The 18,665-nt window shown below is 36.8% G+C and overlaps 1 protein-coding gene across 7 annotated transcripts in view; it reads right to left on the bottom strand.

Moving 5' to 3' along the window:
- Rps6ka3 (ribosomal protein S6 kinase A3) overlaps window positions 1–18,665 on the bottom strand; it is a 107,198-nt gene that overhangs the window by 57,611 nt on the left and 30,922 nt on the right. Inside the window, exon 1 of one of the 7 annotated variants that reach the window (XM_006973243.4) lies at window positions 5,414–5,569. The exons of the other annotated variants lie outside the window; for them this stretch is intronic. Coding sequence (XP_006973305.1) covers window positions 5,414–5,452 — 39 coding nt within the window. The 5' untranslated portion in view covers window positions 5,453–5,569. Of the gene's footprint in view, window positions 1–5,413; window positions 5,570–18,665 lie in introns of those variants that run through there. 7 annotated transcript variants of the gene reach the window in all.

Here is an 18,665-nt window from a genome sequence, read left to right as displayed (position 1 = left end):
AACACATTTCTCTCTGAATGAGACTGAGCAGTTACAGTAAGAAAATCAGGAAGCAAACTACCAAATTGAACAATCTTTCTGAAGAATAATGCATATGGAAGAGTGATAAATAAGATTTAGATGAAAATCCAGCAAATACTTATTATCTATCTTGTATAAAACATGCATTAGGTGCTTTTTCACCTGATATCTTGTATTTACATTTGGTGACAAACCTTTGATTTTTTATTAATGTTTTTGAGGGCTGAGGATAATACAGAATAAATTCCCAGATCAGACACAAGCATTTCAGAATTCTAATGTGTTCCCCCAAATCCATTCACCATGAGAAATTGAACAGATCTTTTCAAGGCAAAATGCTTTGAACAATCTTCAGTCTAAAGTTTAAAGAGATTAAATGAGAGCTAAAGAGCATAGCCAGTATGGTCCAGACTCAGCATTCAATTCTAACATCCACACAAGTCCCATACAGTTAAAATACTCTAAAGCTGGTGGATGTTCTTGGTGGTTTCCCACACAAGAACAATGACAGGAACCTACAGATTTTATGCCCCTAGGCTTTTTGTGGTCTTTGTTTTTGACACAGGGTATCACTATTAGTTTAAGCTGGCCTTGAACTTCTAGTAAATCTCTTTGCCTCAGCCTCCTAATTTCTGCAATTACAGGTATGAGCCACTATGCTTGGCTGTAACTAGTCGTCTATCTCTTGCTTCAGTTACCTCAGTAGCACATACTTAGCAATAAAATTATCACAGAACCAATATTTGTATGCTTATTGGTTTATAAATTATATACACATAAAAGAAGTTCTCTTGCTTCTCCACACACAAAGCATCACCACATTGTATTTTAAAGACTAATGGACTGCAAACTTGACTCATGGAGCCAAGTTCACTGGCTGGATTCTAGCATGTACAATTTATGTTCTTAAATCATATGACCATATACTCTGCAATAGTCTACATTTTATCATTTCTTTTTCTTGGGTAAGTGGGATGCAATTCAGTTCAGCTACAATATTTCTGCATCTTGTAGTCTACAGCAAATACCTGCTGTGATGCCTTTCATAAGGATGCAACATAAGCAAGGAGGAACAGCTCCTGAATCAAGCATTCAGTAGATTGTAGCAAGCAAAGGGGATCAAGGTTTACTGTTACAAGTGCAGGCTACAATCAGGGAATGGGAATCAAAATAAATACCCGTTTCTATTCTTATGTTTGATGACTACCCTTTCTTTCCTCTCATGTCAATTAAGCCACTAAAAATGCAGGCTCTCTTTGATCTTTTCACTCAATAAATATATACTAAAACACCAGCTAGATATCAAACGCAGTGTTTAGAAGACCTTTCATCCTTTCTTCTTCCATTCCAATGGCATCATGCATATATAATCCTTTAATCTTTCATGTAGAAAACTGAAGTGGGTATGGTATGCATAATACCTCATCTTGTCTATGTCTAGTTCATCTTTCTTGATACATTTTCTGAAAAGTATTCAGCTCCAGTTATATGACCAGATTACTCAAACACCTCTCCAAGCTCTCCCAAATTCTTCATGTAGTGCTTCATGCTGGCATTTGAGGCCCTTTGCAATATGGCTTCAACCTACTTCTTTATTATATAATAGTCTTTTGCCAGCCTGAAATATTTTTCAATTTTTAAGAATTTAGTATGTATATGTGTGACTTTCTGCATGTGAATGAGCAAGTGTGTAGGTGTCCATGGAGTTTCCTAGAGCTAAAAGATTACATAGAAGAAAATGATTTTTTTTAACTTCCTAAGACAAGTATTGCTATTAGCACAGGCTGGTCTCAAATTTACAATTCTTCTACCTCAGCCTTCAGAGTGCTTACAAGTATATTGATATACCCTGCTGGAAGAAAATTTTCTGAACTGCATAAATCTGTAAATGTATTTATTTTGTCTTCATATTTGTAAAGTTTGGCTTGATATCAAATTTGGTGTCATTTGTCCATTGCCTTCTAGCAACTGTGTTGCTTACAAGATGGGTGACACTAACCTAGATAAATTTAGCAGATCACCTTTTAAAATCATTTTATTTTACATACAATATATTTTGGTCACATATGCCCCCCTCCAATTTCTTCCAGCTCTTCCCCACTTCCCATCTGCCAAAGTTCATGTTCTTTCTCTAGCTCAAAACAAAACAAAAATAACAACAACAAAAAAAAACAAACCACACCAAACCAACATAAAAAAAATGGAGTTTATTTTGTGTTGGCCAACTATTCCTGGGCATGAGGCCTGCCCTGGAGTATGGTTGATGTACCCAGTGACATTCCATTGGAGACAATTGATTTTCCCTTTCCCAGCAGGTGTCTACTATGAATAGCTTCTTGGTTAGGGATGGGAGTTGTGTCTACTTCCTCTTCTCTGTGCTGTTTGTTTTTAATTTATGTGTATAAGCATTTTCTTTGTATACATGTCTGTGCACCATGTGCATGCCTGGTGCCCATGGCGGCTAGAAGAGGGTGTGGGATCCCACAAAACTGGAGATACAGATGTCTGTGAGATGCCACGTGGGTACTAGGAATTGAACCTGAATCCTCTGGAAGCACAGCCAGTACTCATAACTACCGAGTCATCTCTCCATCCTTAGATGTTCTTTTAAAAATATATTTAACATATTTTTGCAGTGTGTGTGTGTGTGTGTGTGTGTGTGTGTGTGTGTGTGTGTGTGTGTGTGTGATGTGCGACAAAGTGCGGGGCAGAGGACAACTTTATAAAGTAAGTTATCTCCTTCTACTATGTGGCTCTTGTGACTGAACTCAGGTAGCCAGGATTGGCAGCAAATGCCCTTACCCACTGAGGCATCTTGCTGGCCTTTATTATTTACTACTTATAGTTTTTTGAGACAGGGTCTCACTATATAACCTTGGCTGACTTTATTTTCTTGAAACTCCATACTAATGAAGAGTCTGCTTTCTCTGAGAGTACTAAGTGCTTAGATAATTTTATAATCTATGAATTCTTTATCTCTATGGGGAACTCTAATATTTAGTAATTTCCTTCCAATCCTTTTTCAGGGCTTCTATTTTTGCAACTCCCCTTTGGGTTAGATTTGGAATTATATATATTTAATCTCTTATGTCTTTACTTTCTGAGAAATTTTCTTGACTATCTTCCCATTTTTATATTAATTTCTTTTGAGAAAGAGTCTCACTATGTAACTCTGGCTGTCCTAGAATTCACCCTGTAGACTGGGCTGTCCTCAAACTCACAGAGATCTGCCTGCCTCTGCTGGGATTAAAGGTATGCACCACCACTGCCTGGGTTAAATTTTTTTAAAGTCTCATTTTGTAGCCCAAGCAGACCTTGATCTTGAACCAATCCTCCTATATGAGCCTCCCAGTGCTGGGATTACAGCTGTGCACTATCACATCTAGCTTGATGTGGTAGGCCTATCCTAGTGTTCGTTGTTTTAAGTAATAAATGAGTACTTTTGTCACCACAAAATATTCTTATGTTGTGCACCTGAAACAGTTATAAATTCTCCAGTGTGTGTGTGTGTGTGTGTGTGTGTGTGTGTGTGTGTGTGTGTGTGTGTGTTTAACAAAGTCTGTTTATTTGTTAAGCAAATGTTTTATTTTTATGACAGGCAAAATGGGCTAGCAATGAAATCTACAACACAATTCTATGTCGTTCTTTTAAACTTCCCTGACATTTGTCATCTATAGCTTAAGGGTACTGAAGACCTCATACTAGTATTAAAAGTTACCAGGTTCATTCTTAGTCTTTAAAGCTCACTCTTAAAGTGGGAAGAAAGGTTAATTTAATATTTCCTTTCTAAGGCAGGCAGGGTGGTCAACGCCTTTAATCTCAGCAGTAGGAGGCAGAGACAGACAGATCTACAAAGCAAGTATACAAAGCCTGGTCTACAAAGCAAGTTCCAGGACAGGCAGGGCTATACAGGGAAGCCCTGTCTCAAAAAAATTCCTTTTCAAGCCATGAGAGGAAAATGTAACCTTGACCTAAAAATACTAAAGAAAAGGTACTTACATTAATGCTGTCTTTTTGAGTTATTAAAAACCTAATATTATTCCATGCTAACACTAAGAACACAAACTGGGTGATATTAACTGATTTTAAGGAATGATTCAATGTTTGGCATTATGCCCTACCTTGTATACATAATTTCCTTTTTCCTCCCCTCCCTTGAGTCAGGAAATCTGTTCTTGAGGCATTTATATTTTCCAAATTGTTTTGAACGCCAGAAAACATTTTTAAAACTCAAAGAAAAATATTGAAATGCTCCTTGATACAAGACCATAAAAAATATTTCTTAACTATGGACCTATTTCTTGGTGTAATATACAAAACACCTTACAAATGAAATATACATAGCTTATCCCTTAAAGGTACTGTAGACTAAAGTCACTGGGCAATCACTTCCTACAGACATTACTATAACACTATAATTATTTATTTGAAAAGGCTTCTTTAACTTTTGTTTTTAATATGATTTAGACTTCTATAAATTATTTGGTATGGCAAAAAATTAGGATGGTTATCCAAGCCATGGTAAGAAACAATATTTTAATTTATTTTAGAAGACAATTTGATTAGATTCAATTTATTTCACTTGCTAATGAAATAAATCAGTACAACATATTTACTTAACAAAATTATTTAAGAGAATATCATGAGACAACTTCTATGTTTAAAAGAAAGAGTATTGCTAGTTCTCCAGACCAACATTTTCTACACTTCACTCACCCCAACCCCCGCCCAGAATCCCAATTAGCAAATTTAACTCTCTTTAAAGAGAGCAATATAGAACAATTCTCATGGCAACACACCAAGTTAATTTTGGCAGGATTTTATATTAAATATAATGCAAATTATCATCTACTAAACCCACTGTGACAAAAATAATTCTCTGAAAACTGTGCCTGTACTGAGTCAGGTTAAATCACTTGCTTACAGTTACTTAAATGTAGAGCCGCTTGAAACTCTTGAGTTTTTACAGGAACCAGTTTCAACAAAACCCCGACTAAGTGTTTGACTACTTAAAATAATCTTCTCTTATATGCCAAAATATTACTTACATAACAATAAGCTCCTAATTTTAGTTAAGTTTGCAATTCTGTTCATAACTAGTTTAATTCTGAGAGTCAGTCATTTGTTTTATTATATAAAATTATAAATACAAGCATGATAAAATTACTCTAGCACAAATAATCGAATATAAAAATAAGTTAACAAAATGAAGAGTTGAAATGTCTAATTCAACCAAATAGCTTACGTTTAGTAAGTAAAAATGTTTCGTTCAAAACTTACTCTGAATTTTTTAAAGTTCCTTAAAAGAACCTATAAAATTAAATGGCGAGCATAATTATAGTTCATTCTGAATAAAACATCTTATTTTTAAAAGAAGTTGAACAAAGCTTACCTGTATAGAGCGAACACGAAAAGACAAAAATTTAAACATGGCTACGAACCCATGCTGCTGATAAAGAATTCCTGATGGTAAAACTTAAGTTAGAAAGAGGAGGCCAAGCCCTGCAAAGTCTGCTCCTACCAGCTGTTCCGGCAATTAGAAAATTTCCTGTCAGGCGGGTCCTGAAAATGCTAGAAAAAGAGGCTGGACAGTTTTCCTGTGGTAAAAGAAAGGAGAAACCTGCCTACAGAGGCTCTCTTGTAGCTGATAGGTAGGGAGGCCAGAACAGGAAACTGCAACAGATTTGCTGATAACCAAATCCTGTTGAAGTGTTTTTTTTCTCCTGATTCCCAGCAGTCCTAACAATTTTTACAACCAGTAAAACGAATGCCATTTTAGAATCCTGAGAAACGGCAGTATTTCTTAACTATGACTCTTAAAAGCAAGTGAAACTAGTCACTGCCTTTACAATAATAAAAGTTGCTGATGCACAAGTGGGAATTTAGCCTCTGTATTGTTTATACCCATATACAAGACATGGCCTCAAGATGACTTTCAAGATATATATAGCCATGCCATGGGTGTTCCCTGTCAGTAAGGAAGAGTTTCATAACTATGCTTAGAAAACAAAGGCTACATGCAAAACACAACAAAACAAAAACAACAACCTTTTAGACTAAAGGATAAATTCTTTCCATCACAAATGAATAGAAATGGAACTTACATGTTAAAGGCAAGGCTCTAGTAACTAAAATTCAATTCTCAGCTGATAAAATCTAAATTAAAAAGTCCAACCTCTGGGTTTATTAGTGAGCAAAAACATATTTCCAAGAAACTAAGCTGGAAAGGAAGGCAGAGCCTAGCTTCCATATCAGCCCTTCCTCATTTCACTTACTGGCATTTTCGCATTGGAAAATATTTTTAAATTATGCCAATACTCAGAATCATTGTAAGTGGCACTTAAAATAACCAAAGGATCAGCAGATACATGATGTGATCTAATGTAAATTTAATATATGTGGATCCAAGAAAAACCTCAAGTGCTAATCTACATAGCTTACAAAATTTAATAAAATCACTGAAAGTTCAAACCCAAAGAGACTCTGAAAACATCCAGAATATGGGCCTTAGGGTGTAGCTCAGTGATCATGTTGTGTAGCATGTATAGAGCCCGAGGCTTCAATCCTCAGGACATGGAAAGTGGGGAGGAGGAGGAGCAGTAAGAATAAGCTAACTTTCTGGATGAAGAGACTATGGCAGAGCTAGGCACATTTTTGGCGACAGAGTTCTCTAGAGTTGGGGCTCAGCTAAGCACTTATCGATTGAGCTATAATATAGTGCCCATTATGTGCTAAATAAAAAGCTAGGGTTCTTCTTGCTACATCAAATTTTCATGGCAAGGGCATCATGTAAATGGAGAATAATTTTTAAAAAATGCTACATCACCAAACACATTAGAATCAACTAAAATAAATGTCTACCATAGATCTTTGACTTATATACTCAGATGACTGCACACTTGTCTTAGTTAAAAACAGATGACTCTGTTTTTCAGTAAGGAAAGCACTTATAAGCTTTTCATAAAATTCTCCCTCTCTCATGAATCACTTGAGTCTTAAGAAGCTCCAACAGGGCAGCAAATTAGGACATCCACCTAACGTACTACTGTAGTCTGAACATGAGGTACTTCATCAGACTATACATTCACAGTTACATAGAACTAATTTTTTTTTTTTTTGGTTTTTCGAGACAGGGTTTCTCTGTGTAGTTTTGGTGCCTGTCCTGGATCTCGCTCTGTAGCTCAGGCTGGCCTCAAACTCACAGAGATCCGCATGGCTCTGCCTCCCGAGTGCTGGGATTAAAGGTGTATGCCACCACCGCCCAGCCTAGAACTAATTCTTTTAAGTAGTGGTATATTATCAGGAGTATTGTTTTCCTGTTTGCATTTTTTTTCCTTTGAAGTCCTTTGTCTTTACAGTAGGCAAAATAATCCTAAAGCACATATCATAGCCAGGTGAGGTGGCACAGGCTTATAATTCCAACACCAGGGAGGCAGAGGTTAGAGGATCTGGAGTTTGAGGCCAGCCTGACACACAAATAAAGGCTTTATTTATTCACAGCTTCATACTTTATCCTAGCTATGGGAAAAACAACCACCACAACCCAGAAACACAAACCCAAACATAAATTAAAATAGGTTATGACCCTACCCAAAACTCTTCACTGGCTTCCAATTATAAAACAAAATTAAATTCCTCCATCGATGGAGTTTAAAGTAAGCTATACCAAATGCTACTTTGATCTTGACTTTGTGGCTATAGCCACTAAAATACTTAGACATAAACATTTAGTTAACTTATCTAAATAGGTTTCTTAATATTGACCTATACTTGTATTTGGGGGGAAATTATCTTAATGTAATTTTGAACTTAATATATAGATGTTTTACTAGGATATTTGCACTTGTGTTCATGTTAAATTATCACGCTATTTTTTTCTGTACTACTTTTCATTTTCATGGCCATAATTTTGTAAAACAAAATAGATGCTAATAAATTTTTATGGTCTGCACTGTGAATGTGAGTGTGTGAGTGTGTGTGTGTGTGTATGTGTGTGTGTGTGTGTGTGTGTGTGTGTGTGCATATGGTATATGTACACATGCTTTATGCTCATTTACTAATGATTTAAATTATTTTTACTATTTATTTCTGAATAATATAGTTTAGATTTCTCTTTAAATATAGTTCAGAACAAATTAATATAGTATTATATTTAGTAGTATTTTTTAGCATACCCAGAAATGCAAAGAAAGACTAGTATAGTAATAAACCCTGTCACTGAACTTTAACAATATCCCTCTTTTTTGTTTTTTCTTTTTCTTTTTAAAGATTTATTTATTTATTTATTTATTGTACATGAGTGTTCTATCTGCATGTATACCTGCATGCCAGAAGAGGGCATCAGATTCCATTATTCAGATTCCATTATGGATGGTTGTGAGCCACCATGTGGCTGAGAACTGAACTTAGTTAGGCCCTCCAGTGCTCTTTACTGCTAAGCCATTTTTCCAATCCCTCTTGTTTTGTTTTTTAAACAGGAGTTTCATGTAGCCAGACTGGCCCTCAAGCTCAGGATGTGGCTGAGGATGACGTTGAACTTCTGCTCCTCTTTCCTTGACTTGCAGAGTGCTGGGATTACAGTTCTGCACCATCACACCTGGTTTTATGTGGTGTGATAGAACCTAGAGTTTCCTGTATGCTAGGCAAGTGTTCTATAAACTGAGCTACATCTTCAGGGCAGCTTTAAGAATTCTTGCATAATAATAATAATATATGTTTCATATATTCACTTCCCCTTTCATGTAATTATTTTTAAATAACCCCGAATCTCCTTCCTATCTGTGGTTATATAGTTTTGCTTTCCTAGTGTTGTACATTTGCATCCCCTCACTATCTATTTCATTGACTGAATTTATATTGAATTCCCTCCTCTTGGTTTTTATTGGTCTACTTTTTTTCTTTGTTAAGTGAATATAGAGCTGCTTTTATTTCAATTATCCCATTTGCTCATGCTCTCTTGCAGGTATAGCTGTAACAATAATATTTAAGATAGTACTATATCTTAGCCAATATCATTTACATGGAATTATCTCAGATAATTGTTACCACTTAACTCATTTTTAAGTTCAATTATCTGCACTACAGATTGCTGTGGGATGGTCTTTCTGTATGTTGTGAATATGTGGTGCTTTCATTGGTTGATAAATAAAGCCACTTTGGCCTATGGCAAGGTAGGATAGAGACAGGCAGGAAATCCAAGCAGAGATACAAGAGAAGGGCAGAGTCTGGGAGACGCCAGACAGCTGCCCAAGAACAACATGCCAGCAGACTGGTAATGCCATGGCCACGTGGCAATAGTTAGAGTAATAGAAATGGGTTAATTTAGATGTAAGAGCTAGCTAGTAATAGGCTTGAGCCATCTGCGAAACATAAGTAACATTAAACCTCTGAATGGTTATTTGGGAACTGGCAGGTGGGACAGGTGGGAGAGAATTCTGTTTACAACAGACAAAGGGGCTGAGGCTTAGAGGGAACATTCAATAACCTGCTGCTCAAGTCTATACAGTTTGAATATGGAACTGATGGGATGTTGGTGGCAGCATAATAAAGCAATTCAATGGAGAATGGAGAATATATGTGAACTAACTAGCACAGTGGTTCTCAACATTTAATATAGTTCCTCATGTTGTGGTGATCCCCAACCATAAAATTATTTCATTGTTACTTCATAACTGCAATTTTGCTACTGTTATGAATCATAATGTAAATATCCATTATACAGCATACCTGATATGCGACCCCTGTGAACGTGTTGTTCAAACCCCCAAAAGGGTCAAGACCAACAGGTTGAGAACCACCAAACCAGTAGCTCACTTAGGTAAAAACAAACAAAATCAGCAAGTTGCTAAACTTTCTGATAAGACTCTGAAGGAAGATAGCTCAATAGAAGGTCCAAGGCAGAACCATAAACACAGTTAAGCCCAATTATTAACCATCTTCATGATCCTGTAACTGGGGATGCAGCTCAGTTGGTGGAGTGTTTGCTTAGTATGCATGAAGCCCTGGGGTTGATCATTAGCCAGGCATAAACCAGGCATTGTAGTACACACCTGAAATCATAGTACTTTTGGAGGTGGAGGCAGAAGGGTAAGATGCTAAAAGTTATCTTCCACAATATAGGAAATTTGAGGCCAACCTGGAATATTTGCAGTTGTCTTAAAACACACACACACACACACACACACAACCCCCCACAAAAAACCCAACTAAATTTGTATGCTAACCACGTAAAATCATCATGTTCTTAACTGATTTGTTTAGAATATATTTTTGTATAGCAATACAAGTTTTTCAGATAGTTAAGGGTTTGGTATCTAATGTTTTCCTCAAAGTATAAGAGTTTTAGTGCACATTCATCCATAATTGCTACTATAAGATGATAAGGTTTTGAAATCAGAGACAGGATACAAGGTTTATAAAGATGATTGACTTGATCTAAATGGTAGTGGACTCCTGGTTCACTGTGAGGACTTACTTCTAAGGGCTGTCTAGATGGAAAGTAAGGACACTATGTTCTACTTGTCCTTCCCATGGGCCAGAAAAGAGAGGGGAAGCAGCATCAGTGTCCCGGCTAGGAACTTATCATCTCTCTCTTTGTCTACATAGTTTTTTCTGTTTACTCTCAAGGTCTTAGTCATGCTTGTATGAAATAGTTAACTTAAAATATTCATTTAGATAAAGGGGCCATAGCTTTTCATATGTCAGTATTTCAGTTTGACTCAGTCAACCATTCATGCTTGAATATCACTCAGTTAAGTTACTTGCTTTCCTTCCAAATATGGACAGCATCACTCAACCTGAAAGAATGGATACTGTTTTGTGATGAATACACCAGAGCAGAGAAGTAACTTTAAATCAGAGGAGGCATTGTACCATAGGCAAGCCATACCAGTGGTAAGCTGTGATAAAAGGAAAAGTAGTTTTGTTTAAATTCTGGTGAAGAGGCGTTTTAAGGTATAGAAAAAAGGGTCTCTAGAAGTAAAACAAAACAAAAACACCCTGAAAGAATGCCAAAAACCAGCAAAGAGAAGCCTTGTAAGTTTGGGTACACATATTCTATTTAATGCTACCACACTGTGCTAATTATAATCCTATTTATCTCAGAAGTATTTTTCCCTAAGTGGCATTTATTTAGATCAACTAGAGGATTTTATCCCAAGCTCTGAGTACTGAACTACACTTCTCAGTCAATGAGTTAGAATGACAGACAATAATTGATGAAATTAGTCAATAAGTGTTATTGTACCACACCATGCATTTTCCTGCCAATGAGTACTCAACTGTACTTTTCTGTTTTGAGTAGCACATTGCCTATTGTCTACTTCGTTTAAGATTCTTTCTGTAGCTCATTTTGTGCTTTAACCAGGGCTGCTAAGAGTGTGCTGAACTCATGGCTTTGAGTGTTATTTGGGATGCTCAAATTCAAGTTTTAAGACAGATTGAGGGAGCCTAAATGAGCAAGTGAAATACCCTGAAAGGAATTATGCACACCATTGCAGTCTCATGGTTACAGAATGAGCAGCAGTATCTAAAATAATGGTAGAAGTGGAAGATAGAAACTACTGCTAACTGCTAATGCCCCAATGTGACTTCTAGAAATCTAAAAAGAACAGGTTATTTGCTGCCTGTGTACTACTGCCTGTGTCCTTCATAAAGGAACCTGAAATATGCAAGGTCCCAGGGTTCAATCCTAAGCATGGCAAAAAAAAGAGCTTCAGAATATTTTCAAATGCCTAATAAATGGGGTATTTTGGGAACGGGACCCAAGTCTAAACATAGAAATCATGTAAGTTTCATATTCACTTTATATATACAGCCAGAAGCTAATTTTATCCAGTATTTTTCATGAGTCTGAATCTTTACTACAATCTGTCATATCTGTACAGGTATGGAATTTTTGACTTGTACCATTATGTCCATACTTTAAAAAGTTCTGGATTTTGGAGTACTTTGGATATATTAGTTTTAACCAGCTTATTTTGCTTAACAATTATATGCATAACTCTAAGAGCTATGGAGACTGGATTAATAAATGCTGTTTTGTAGCAATTCATGTATGTATGGTTATTGAAAATACATGACAGAAGGGAGGTTGGTGCAGTGGTGCACAACTCTGGTCCTAGCTACTCATTTGGGAGGCTGAGTCAGGAGAAAAGCTCGAGCCCAGGAGTTTGAAGCTGGTTGGCAGAGAGTATTATTCTGTGTCTTATTTTATTTATAAATGAGTGAATGAATGGCAGATGGGATGGAAGGGACAAAGGACTAAATTAAGGGAAAGTGAACTCATTTCATAATTTGCCCGAGGCCAGGCCTACTTTCAGCAAAACAAACAAACAAACAAACAAACAAACACTGGCTACAACTCTATTCCTTAGGAACATACTTCACCTCTGGCAAACAACATAAGAAAACAGGAGCAGCCTTTAGAAGGAGTAAGATGGGAAAATTAATACTTACTAGGCTCTTACTTTGTGCTAGGCATTACTTCTCTCCTTTGATTCTCAATCCTTAGAAGGACATTTGAATACTATTACAAGAACTATTAAGAGAATCAATTCCCTACTAAACAGAAAGCTGCTTTATATTATTCTTTAATGACCATCTTGGCAGTCAAGACTTGCCAATTCTTCAGCACAGATCATGAAGACCATGGAGTTCTATCTCTGTTATGAAGGCAGTTTCTCGTTTAAGTCCCACAGGAATGAAAGATAAAGTAACCCATTCTTACCACCAGAGGAGACAAAATAAAAGATACTGGCTGGAGTTAAGTTGTGAGATAAATGAATTATGCATAAATATGAATTTGATAAAGCAACATATCCGGAGGAGATGCTATCATTTGATCTTTTGGTGATGAGCAATTTATTTTAAATTGGGCAAATTTCTTAATATGTTATGAGATGAACAGAGGAAATAAAGAACTTTAGGTGAGTAAAGACAGTTAATGCTTTACTCTTTAGGAAGAATAATAGCATTAAAACTTAGAAGACAGAAGAGGATCTAAGACATGGCTGGGAAGCAGACTCCAGGAAAAACATCAAATAGAATAGAGGAATTAATGAGGAAATGGAATCTTTATCACAAATAGAATGATATGCTTAAGATACACACTGGGGCTACCTCTGTGTTAGATAGAAGGCCTGAGTGGAGATGTTTTGTATTCAGAAGAACCTAGGCTCTTCTTTAGGGGTATTGTCTTAGACAAATGGATTTAACCATCACACTTCTCACCTTCCCTCCCTTGTCTTTTGTTTACACCATTTTCCCCTGAAAAAATTCATCACCAAATTGACATTTACTTTCAAAATCCTGTATCTACTCTTCAACACTCATTTTTCATATTCTATAATTTACATTTTAAAATATTACATGATACAGCTACTTTAAAGTTGCTTAAAATTTTTATTAAAAGTTAAAGGGTCAAAAATTGCTGCCAGGCTTATAACAAAAAAGCAGCATTATTGGTACCCTTTCAGCTTTCTTCATCATTCCCTCTGATTTTTTTTGCCAGTCTTACTCAAGCTCAGGCTGGCCTGGTACTCCTTATGTAGACCATGCTTACCTTGAACTTGTCGCAACCTTCCTGCTTCAGTGTTGGGATGAAGGGGATAAGCCACTGTGTTTGGCTTTCCTGACATGTCATCTAATGCTATCAATTCCTGACATCATTAGACATCCTATTTTATAACTTAGCAATCATAACATTAATTTCAATAAAACTGTTATTTACTCTTTATAACTACTGTGATTTTGTAGAAACTTAATTTCCTAGTATGCTAGCTGCATTTTTTTTTGTTTTTGTTTTTTCCTTAAGATTGCATTATGGTGGCTTTGTTTTAAAACTTACTTTCCTTGTATCTATCTCAAATTCTTTCTGCTTTGCAACAGCTTCTCAAGTGAACTTTCAACACTCAGACCTATTGGAGAATTCATCCCTTTTATACCATTGACGGCTTCCCTATCCTCTCTGTGGGCAGCATTCCTGGAACTGTGTGTCTCAGTTTGGATTTAGTATTCTTTAAGCCTACTGAATAAAAGAGCTTTCTGAAGATTCATTTATTTACTATGATTAGAAGGTCCCTTCTTCAGCAGGATTGTAGTACTGGATACTTTGTGTCCTGAGTACCATGTCTCTTTTTCTTCATCAACAACTCTCTAGAAACTTCCTCCCACAGGTAATATCTGAAAATATATTGTCTGAAAATAATTTTCACTATGTATTTTAAAGACATTGTTCTTTCTCTTCTATCATATAAGAGGAATCTCACAACCAGCCTGTATATGATTTTTTAAAATCTCTTTAAAAAGTTCTTAAAAATGGGGCAGAGTGTTATATATCTATAATCCTAGTTATATGAGACGCTGGCCAAATCAAAACAAACAAAAGGGGGGGCTATCTTTATTCCTGTGGTTTTAGTATTTCATAAAAATGACTATTTTTGGTTGTGAGCCTAGCCTTTAACGGCTGAGCCATCTCTCCAGCGCCTTTAATCCCAGCACTCGGGAGGCAGAGGCAGGTGGATCTCTGTGAGTTCGAGGCCAGCCTGGGCTACCAAGTGAATTCCAGGAAAGGCACCAAAGCTACACAGAGAAACCCTGTCTCGAAAAACCAAAAAAAAAAAAAAATGACTATTTTTGAGATCAGGCCCTTTTGGTCTTTCTTCTACTAGTAGTCTTTTGGTAGGTAGGGCTTTTTAATCCAGAGATTCATCCTTACTTGGGGGGAAATGGTACTATCATAGTCTACCTAATATAAGAAAATGAGCATCATTATATGAGTATGAAAGAAAAATAAGGCAATTAAAATCATTCAATTGGTTATAGCTAACATTCTGATTTCAGAGATTAAAAGGTGAAAATATGTTTCTAATGGTGTTTCTTCTTCTATTTCTTTCATTTTTATTCATTTGACTAAGGGTGGAACCTTTTACACAAGGAGTTAGTTCCAGCTACTCAGGAGGCTGAGACAGGGGAATTGCATAAACACAGGAGTTCAAAGTCAGCCCTAGGTTACCCTATATCAAAAGGAGGCACTGAATAGCATGGGGCCTCGTCATTTGGGGCCTAGTCAGCTGGCGTGCTTTATTGCAGGTTGCCATGTTTTTAGCTCTATGCCACAACTCCACTTCCCACCGTACCTGGAGTTTCTCTTCTTTATTTATTTTGAGCTTCCAGGGCTGTAAACAAGGCTTGCTTCATGTTGGAGGATCCCTCTAAAATCACTTATATTCTGTAACTTCCTATTGTTAGGTTTCCATCTGCCTTTCAATAATATGTCTTGTGATTCAAATTATAGAAGTCTTCTGATTAAAAAAAAAACAACCCAAGTTTCTGTTTCTTACTTTCCTAATACTTTTGGGTGATAATTTCCCCTAGGAGAAGAGGACCAAGGCAGCTTTGTTATGCCTTTAAAATGAAGAGTCTCTCTTAGACTCTTTTATACCTCTAACAACACAGCAGAGTACTTAGCATCTAACAGACATGAAGAATTCAGCTCATCAATGAATCAAGTGGTTTAGATACAGACTAAGCGCTGTAAGTAGAAGGCCCCCAAATGCGAGGACTCACTCAAATAAGGGAAGTGCCTATTTCATTTATCAAAGAGCAGTTCACAGGTAAGAAGATAGTGCAGGGTGAAGAGCTGTCATTAGAACACCAGGTCATTAAGACACAGATAAAATTTAACCCATGCATATAGAGAATTAACAAACACTTACTGACACCAGTTGGGTACTATTAAACAGCGAATAGGCCATATTTGGCCACTACTTCAGGAAGTTTACACTTTAATAGAGAATATGGACAAGTAAATAAATAATGGGATTTGGTGTGGTATTTGCATTAAGATAAGCAGACTACTATGGCTGGACAAAGGAAAATGCTTAAGTAAAAATGGAAGTCAATGTGTTAGTTGTGTCAGGAAAATGCCTCAGCTAAAATGATACCTAATCCTGAACCTCAGAGATGATTAGATTAAAAGGAAGGGGGTGGGCAGTTAAGAACCATGGGAGAAGAAATACCTGTGGAAGTGAAGAAGCAAAAGAGAAGCTGACATATTAGAATGGGTGGACTCTGAGTAGAAGACAGAGTAGTGTGGCCAGAGAGGATGTGAAGACAAGTGGGGAAAGACCTTGTTTATTATTATATAGGATACTATAGGTCATATTGCAGAGTTTAGCTCTTATTTAAAGGAAGCACAAAACTATTGAGAGGCTTTAAGCAGAAGAGTAAAATAAACTCATTCCTCTGTAACTCATATAGTATAACTATTTGTTTGACTTCTGAAAAATTAACTTTTGCAACATGTTAAAAAAAAGCCAATAGAAACATGTAACTAGGCAGGCATGATGGTACATGTCTATAATTCCACAACTTGGGAGGTGAAGGCAAGAGGATGAGGAATTCAAGGAGATTCTTATCTACCCAGAGAGACTGAGGCCAGCCTGGGCTACATTTAACCCTGTCTCAAAGCCACTCCTCTATCAAAGAAGAGAAACACATATACACATATTAGCAATAACTCGATGGAAGACATAACAAAAATATCCCATTTACAATAATGCTGTGGGACGGTCTGTATGTCAAATTGCTCTGATTGGTCAATAAATAAAACACTGATTGGCCAGTGGCCAGGCAGGAAGTAGGTGGGACAAGGAGAGGAGAATTCTGGGAAGCGGAAGGCTGAGGCGGAGAGACACTGCAGCCACCGCCAGGAGAAGCAGCATGTAAAGACGCCGGGAAGCCACCAACCACGTGGCAAGGTATAGATTTATAGAAATGGGTTAATTTAAGATATAAGAACAGTTAACAAGAAGCCTGCCACGGCCATACAGTTTATAAGTGATATAAGCGTCTGAGTGATTATTTTATAAGTGGATTGTGGGACTGCGGGGCTTGGGGAACCTGGAGAGAAGCTCTCCAGCAACACAATAACAAAAATTGAAACAAGGTATGGTAGCCTTCTAATATTAGTACTTGAAGCTGAGGCAAGAGAATTACCAGTTTGAGACCATTCTAGGCTACATAGTAAGTTCCTGACTAGCTTCAGAGGGGAAAAAAACAATAAAAAGAATTACAAATACCCATAAATTGCTTGGTGGTGGTGGCACATACCTTTAATCCCAGCACTTGGGAAGCAGAGGTAGGCAGATCTCTGTGAATTCAAGGTTAGCATGGTCTACAAAGAGTTCTAGGACAGCCAGGGCTACAAAGAGAAACTCTGCCTTGAAAAACCAAAACCAACCAACCAACCAAACAACCACCAAAACAAACAAATAAAAAACAAAACCAAAAAAACCCCATAAATTATCTTACTTATACACTTAGTGTATAAAAACTGTATGCAAAAAGCCATAAAATTGTCGGGTAGTGGTGGCACACACCTTTAATCCCAGCACTCAGGAGGCAGAGGCAGGTGGATCTCTGTGAGTTTGAGGCCAACTTGGTTTACAGAGCTAGTTCCAGGATAGCCAAGACTACATTAAAAACCCCTTTCTCGAAAAACAAAACAAACAAAAAGAAGCCATAAAATTTGAGAAAAGATACACAAGAATATTGAAATAAGTGAATATGCTGAAATGTGAAGACTAAATTTTTTAAAATAACTTTTATCATGTTAGCCTATAAACTTGACACAATTCTAATTAAAAAGTCCCAATACATTCTTTAGGAGTAACTGACAAACTAAATGTAATATTACTGGAAAATTAAATGCATAAGACTTTGATTTTTAAAAAGAAAAGGTCTTGACTTGCACATACTTAAAAATATGGTAAAAAACACAATGGTTGGAAAAGTATGTACACCAAAATACTTGTAGTTAAATTGTATCCTTCAAATAGACATGTTCAAGTTCAAGCTTTGTTACCTATGAATATGGCCATATTTTAAAGTAGTATCTTTGTAAAAGCAATATAAATTAGGTTATATTGTATAAGACAGCCCCAAATCCTATGGCCAGCATTCTTATGAGGAAGGAATTTTGGACAGAGACACAGGCAGCAATAACACCATGTAATTGTGGTGATATTATGTTCCCCAAAATATTGTGCACCCTAATGAACAGAACAGCCACTAGATATAGAGGCCAGAAAATGGTGGCACACATGCCTTTAATCCTATCACTTGGGAGGCACAGATCCATCCGGATCTCTCTGAGTTTAAAGCCACACTGGAAACAGCCAGGCATGGTGATTCACACCTTCACACCTTTAATCCCAAGAAGTGAGCCTTTAATCCCAGGAATTGATGGCAGAAAGCAGAAGGGTATTTAAGGCGCAAGGATGAGGAACTAGAAGCTAGTTAAGCTTTCAGGCTTTTGAATAGCAGTTTAGCTGAGATTCATTTGGATGAGGACTCAGAGGCTTCCAGTCTGAGAAAAGAGGATCAGCTGAGAAGTTGGCAAGGTGAGGTTAGCTGTGGCCTGTTCTGCCTCTGTGATCTTCCAGCATTCACCCCAATACCTACCTCCAGGTTTGTTTTTATTAATAAGAACTTTTAAGATTCATGCTATAATAAGAACTTTTAAGATTCATGCTACATGTAATGGCTGAGATTGATATTGAAATATGTCTACATAACAATGTTTAGGCTACTGGCACTCCAGAAGCTGGAAGAGGCAAGGAAAGATCCTACTTTGGAGCTTC

The sequence above is a fragment of the Peromyscus maniculatus genome, chromosome X (assembly GCF_049852395.1).
Source record: "Peromyscus maniculatus bairdii isolate BWxNUB_F1_BW_parent chromosome X, HU_Pman_BW_mat_3.1, whole genome shotgun sequence".
NCBI classification, from domain to species: domain Eukaryota; kingdom Metazoa; phylum Chordata; class Mammalia; order Rodentia; family Cricetidae; genus Peromyscus; species Peromyscus maniculatus.
The sequence above is the reverse complement of the archived record's forward strand: the minus strand, read 5'-3'. Positions and strand labels throughout refer to the sequence as shown.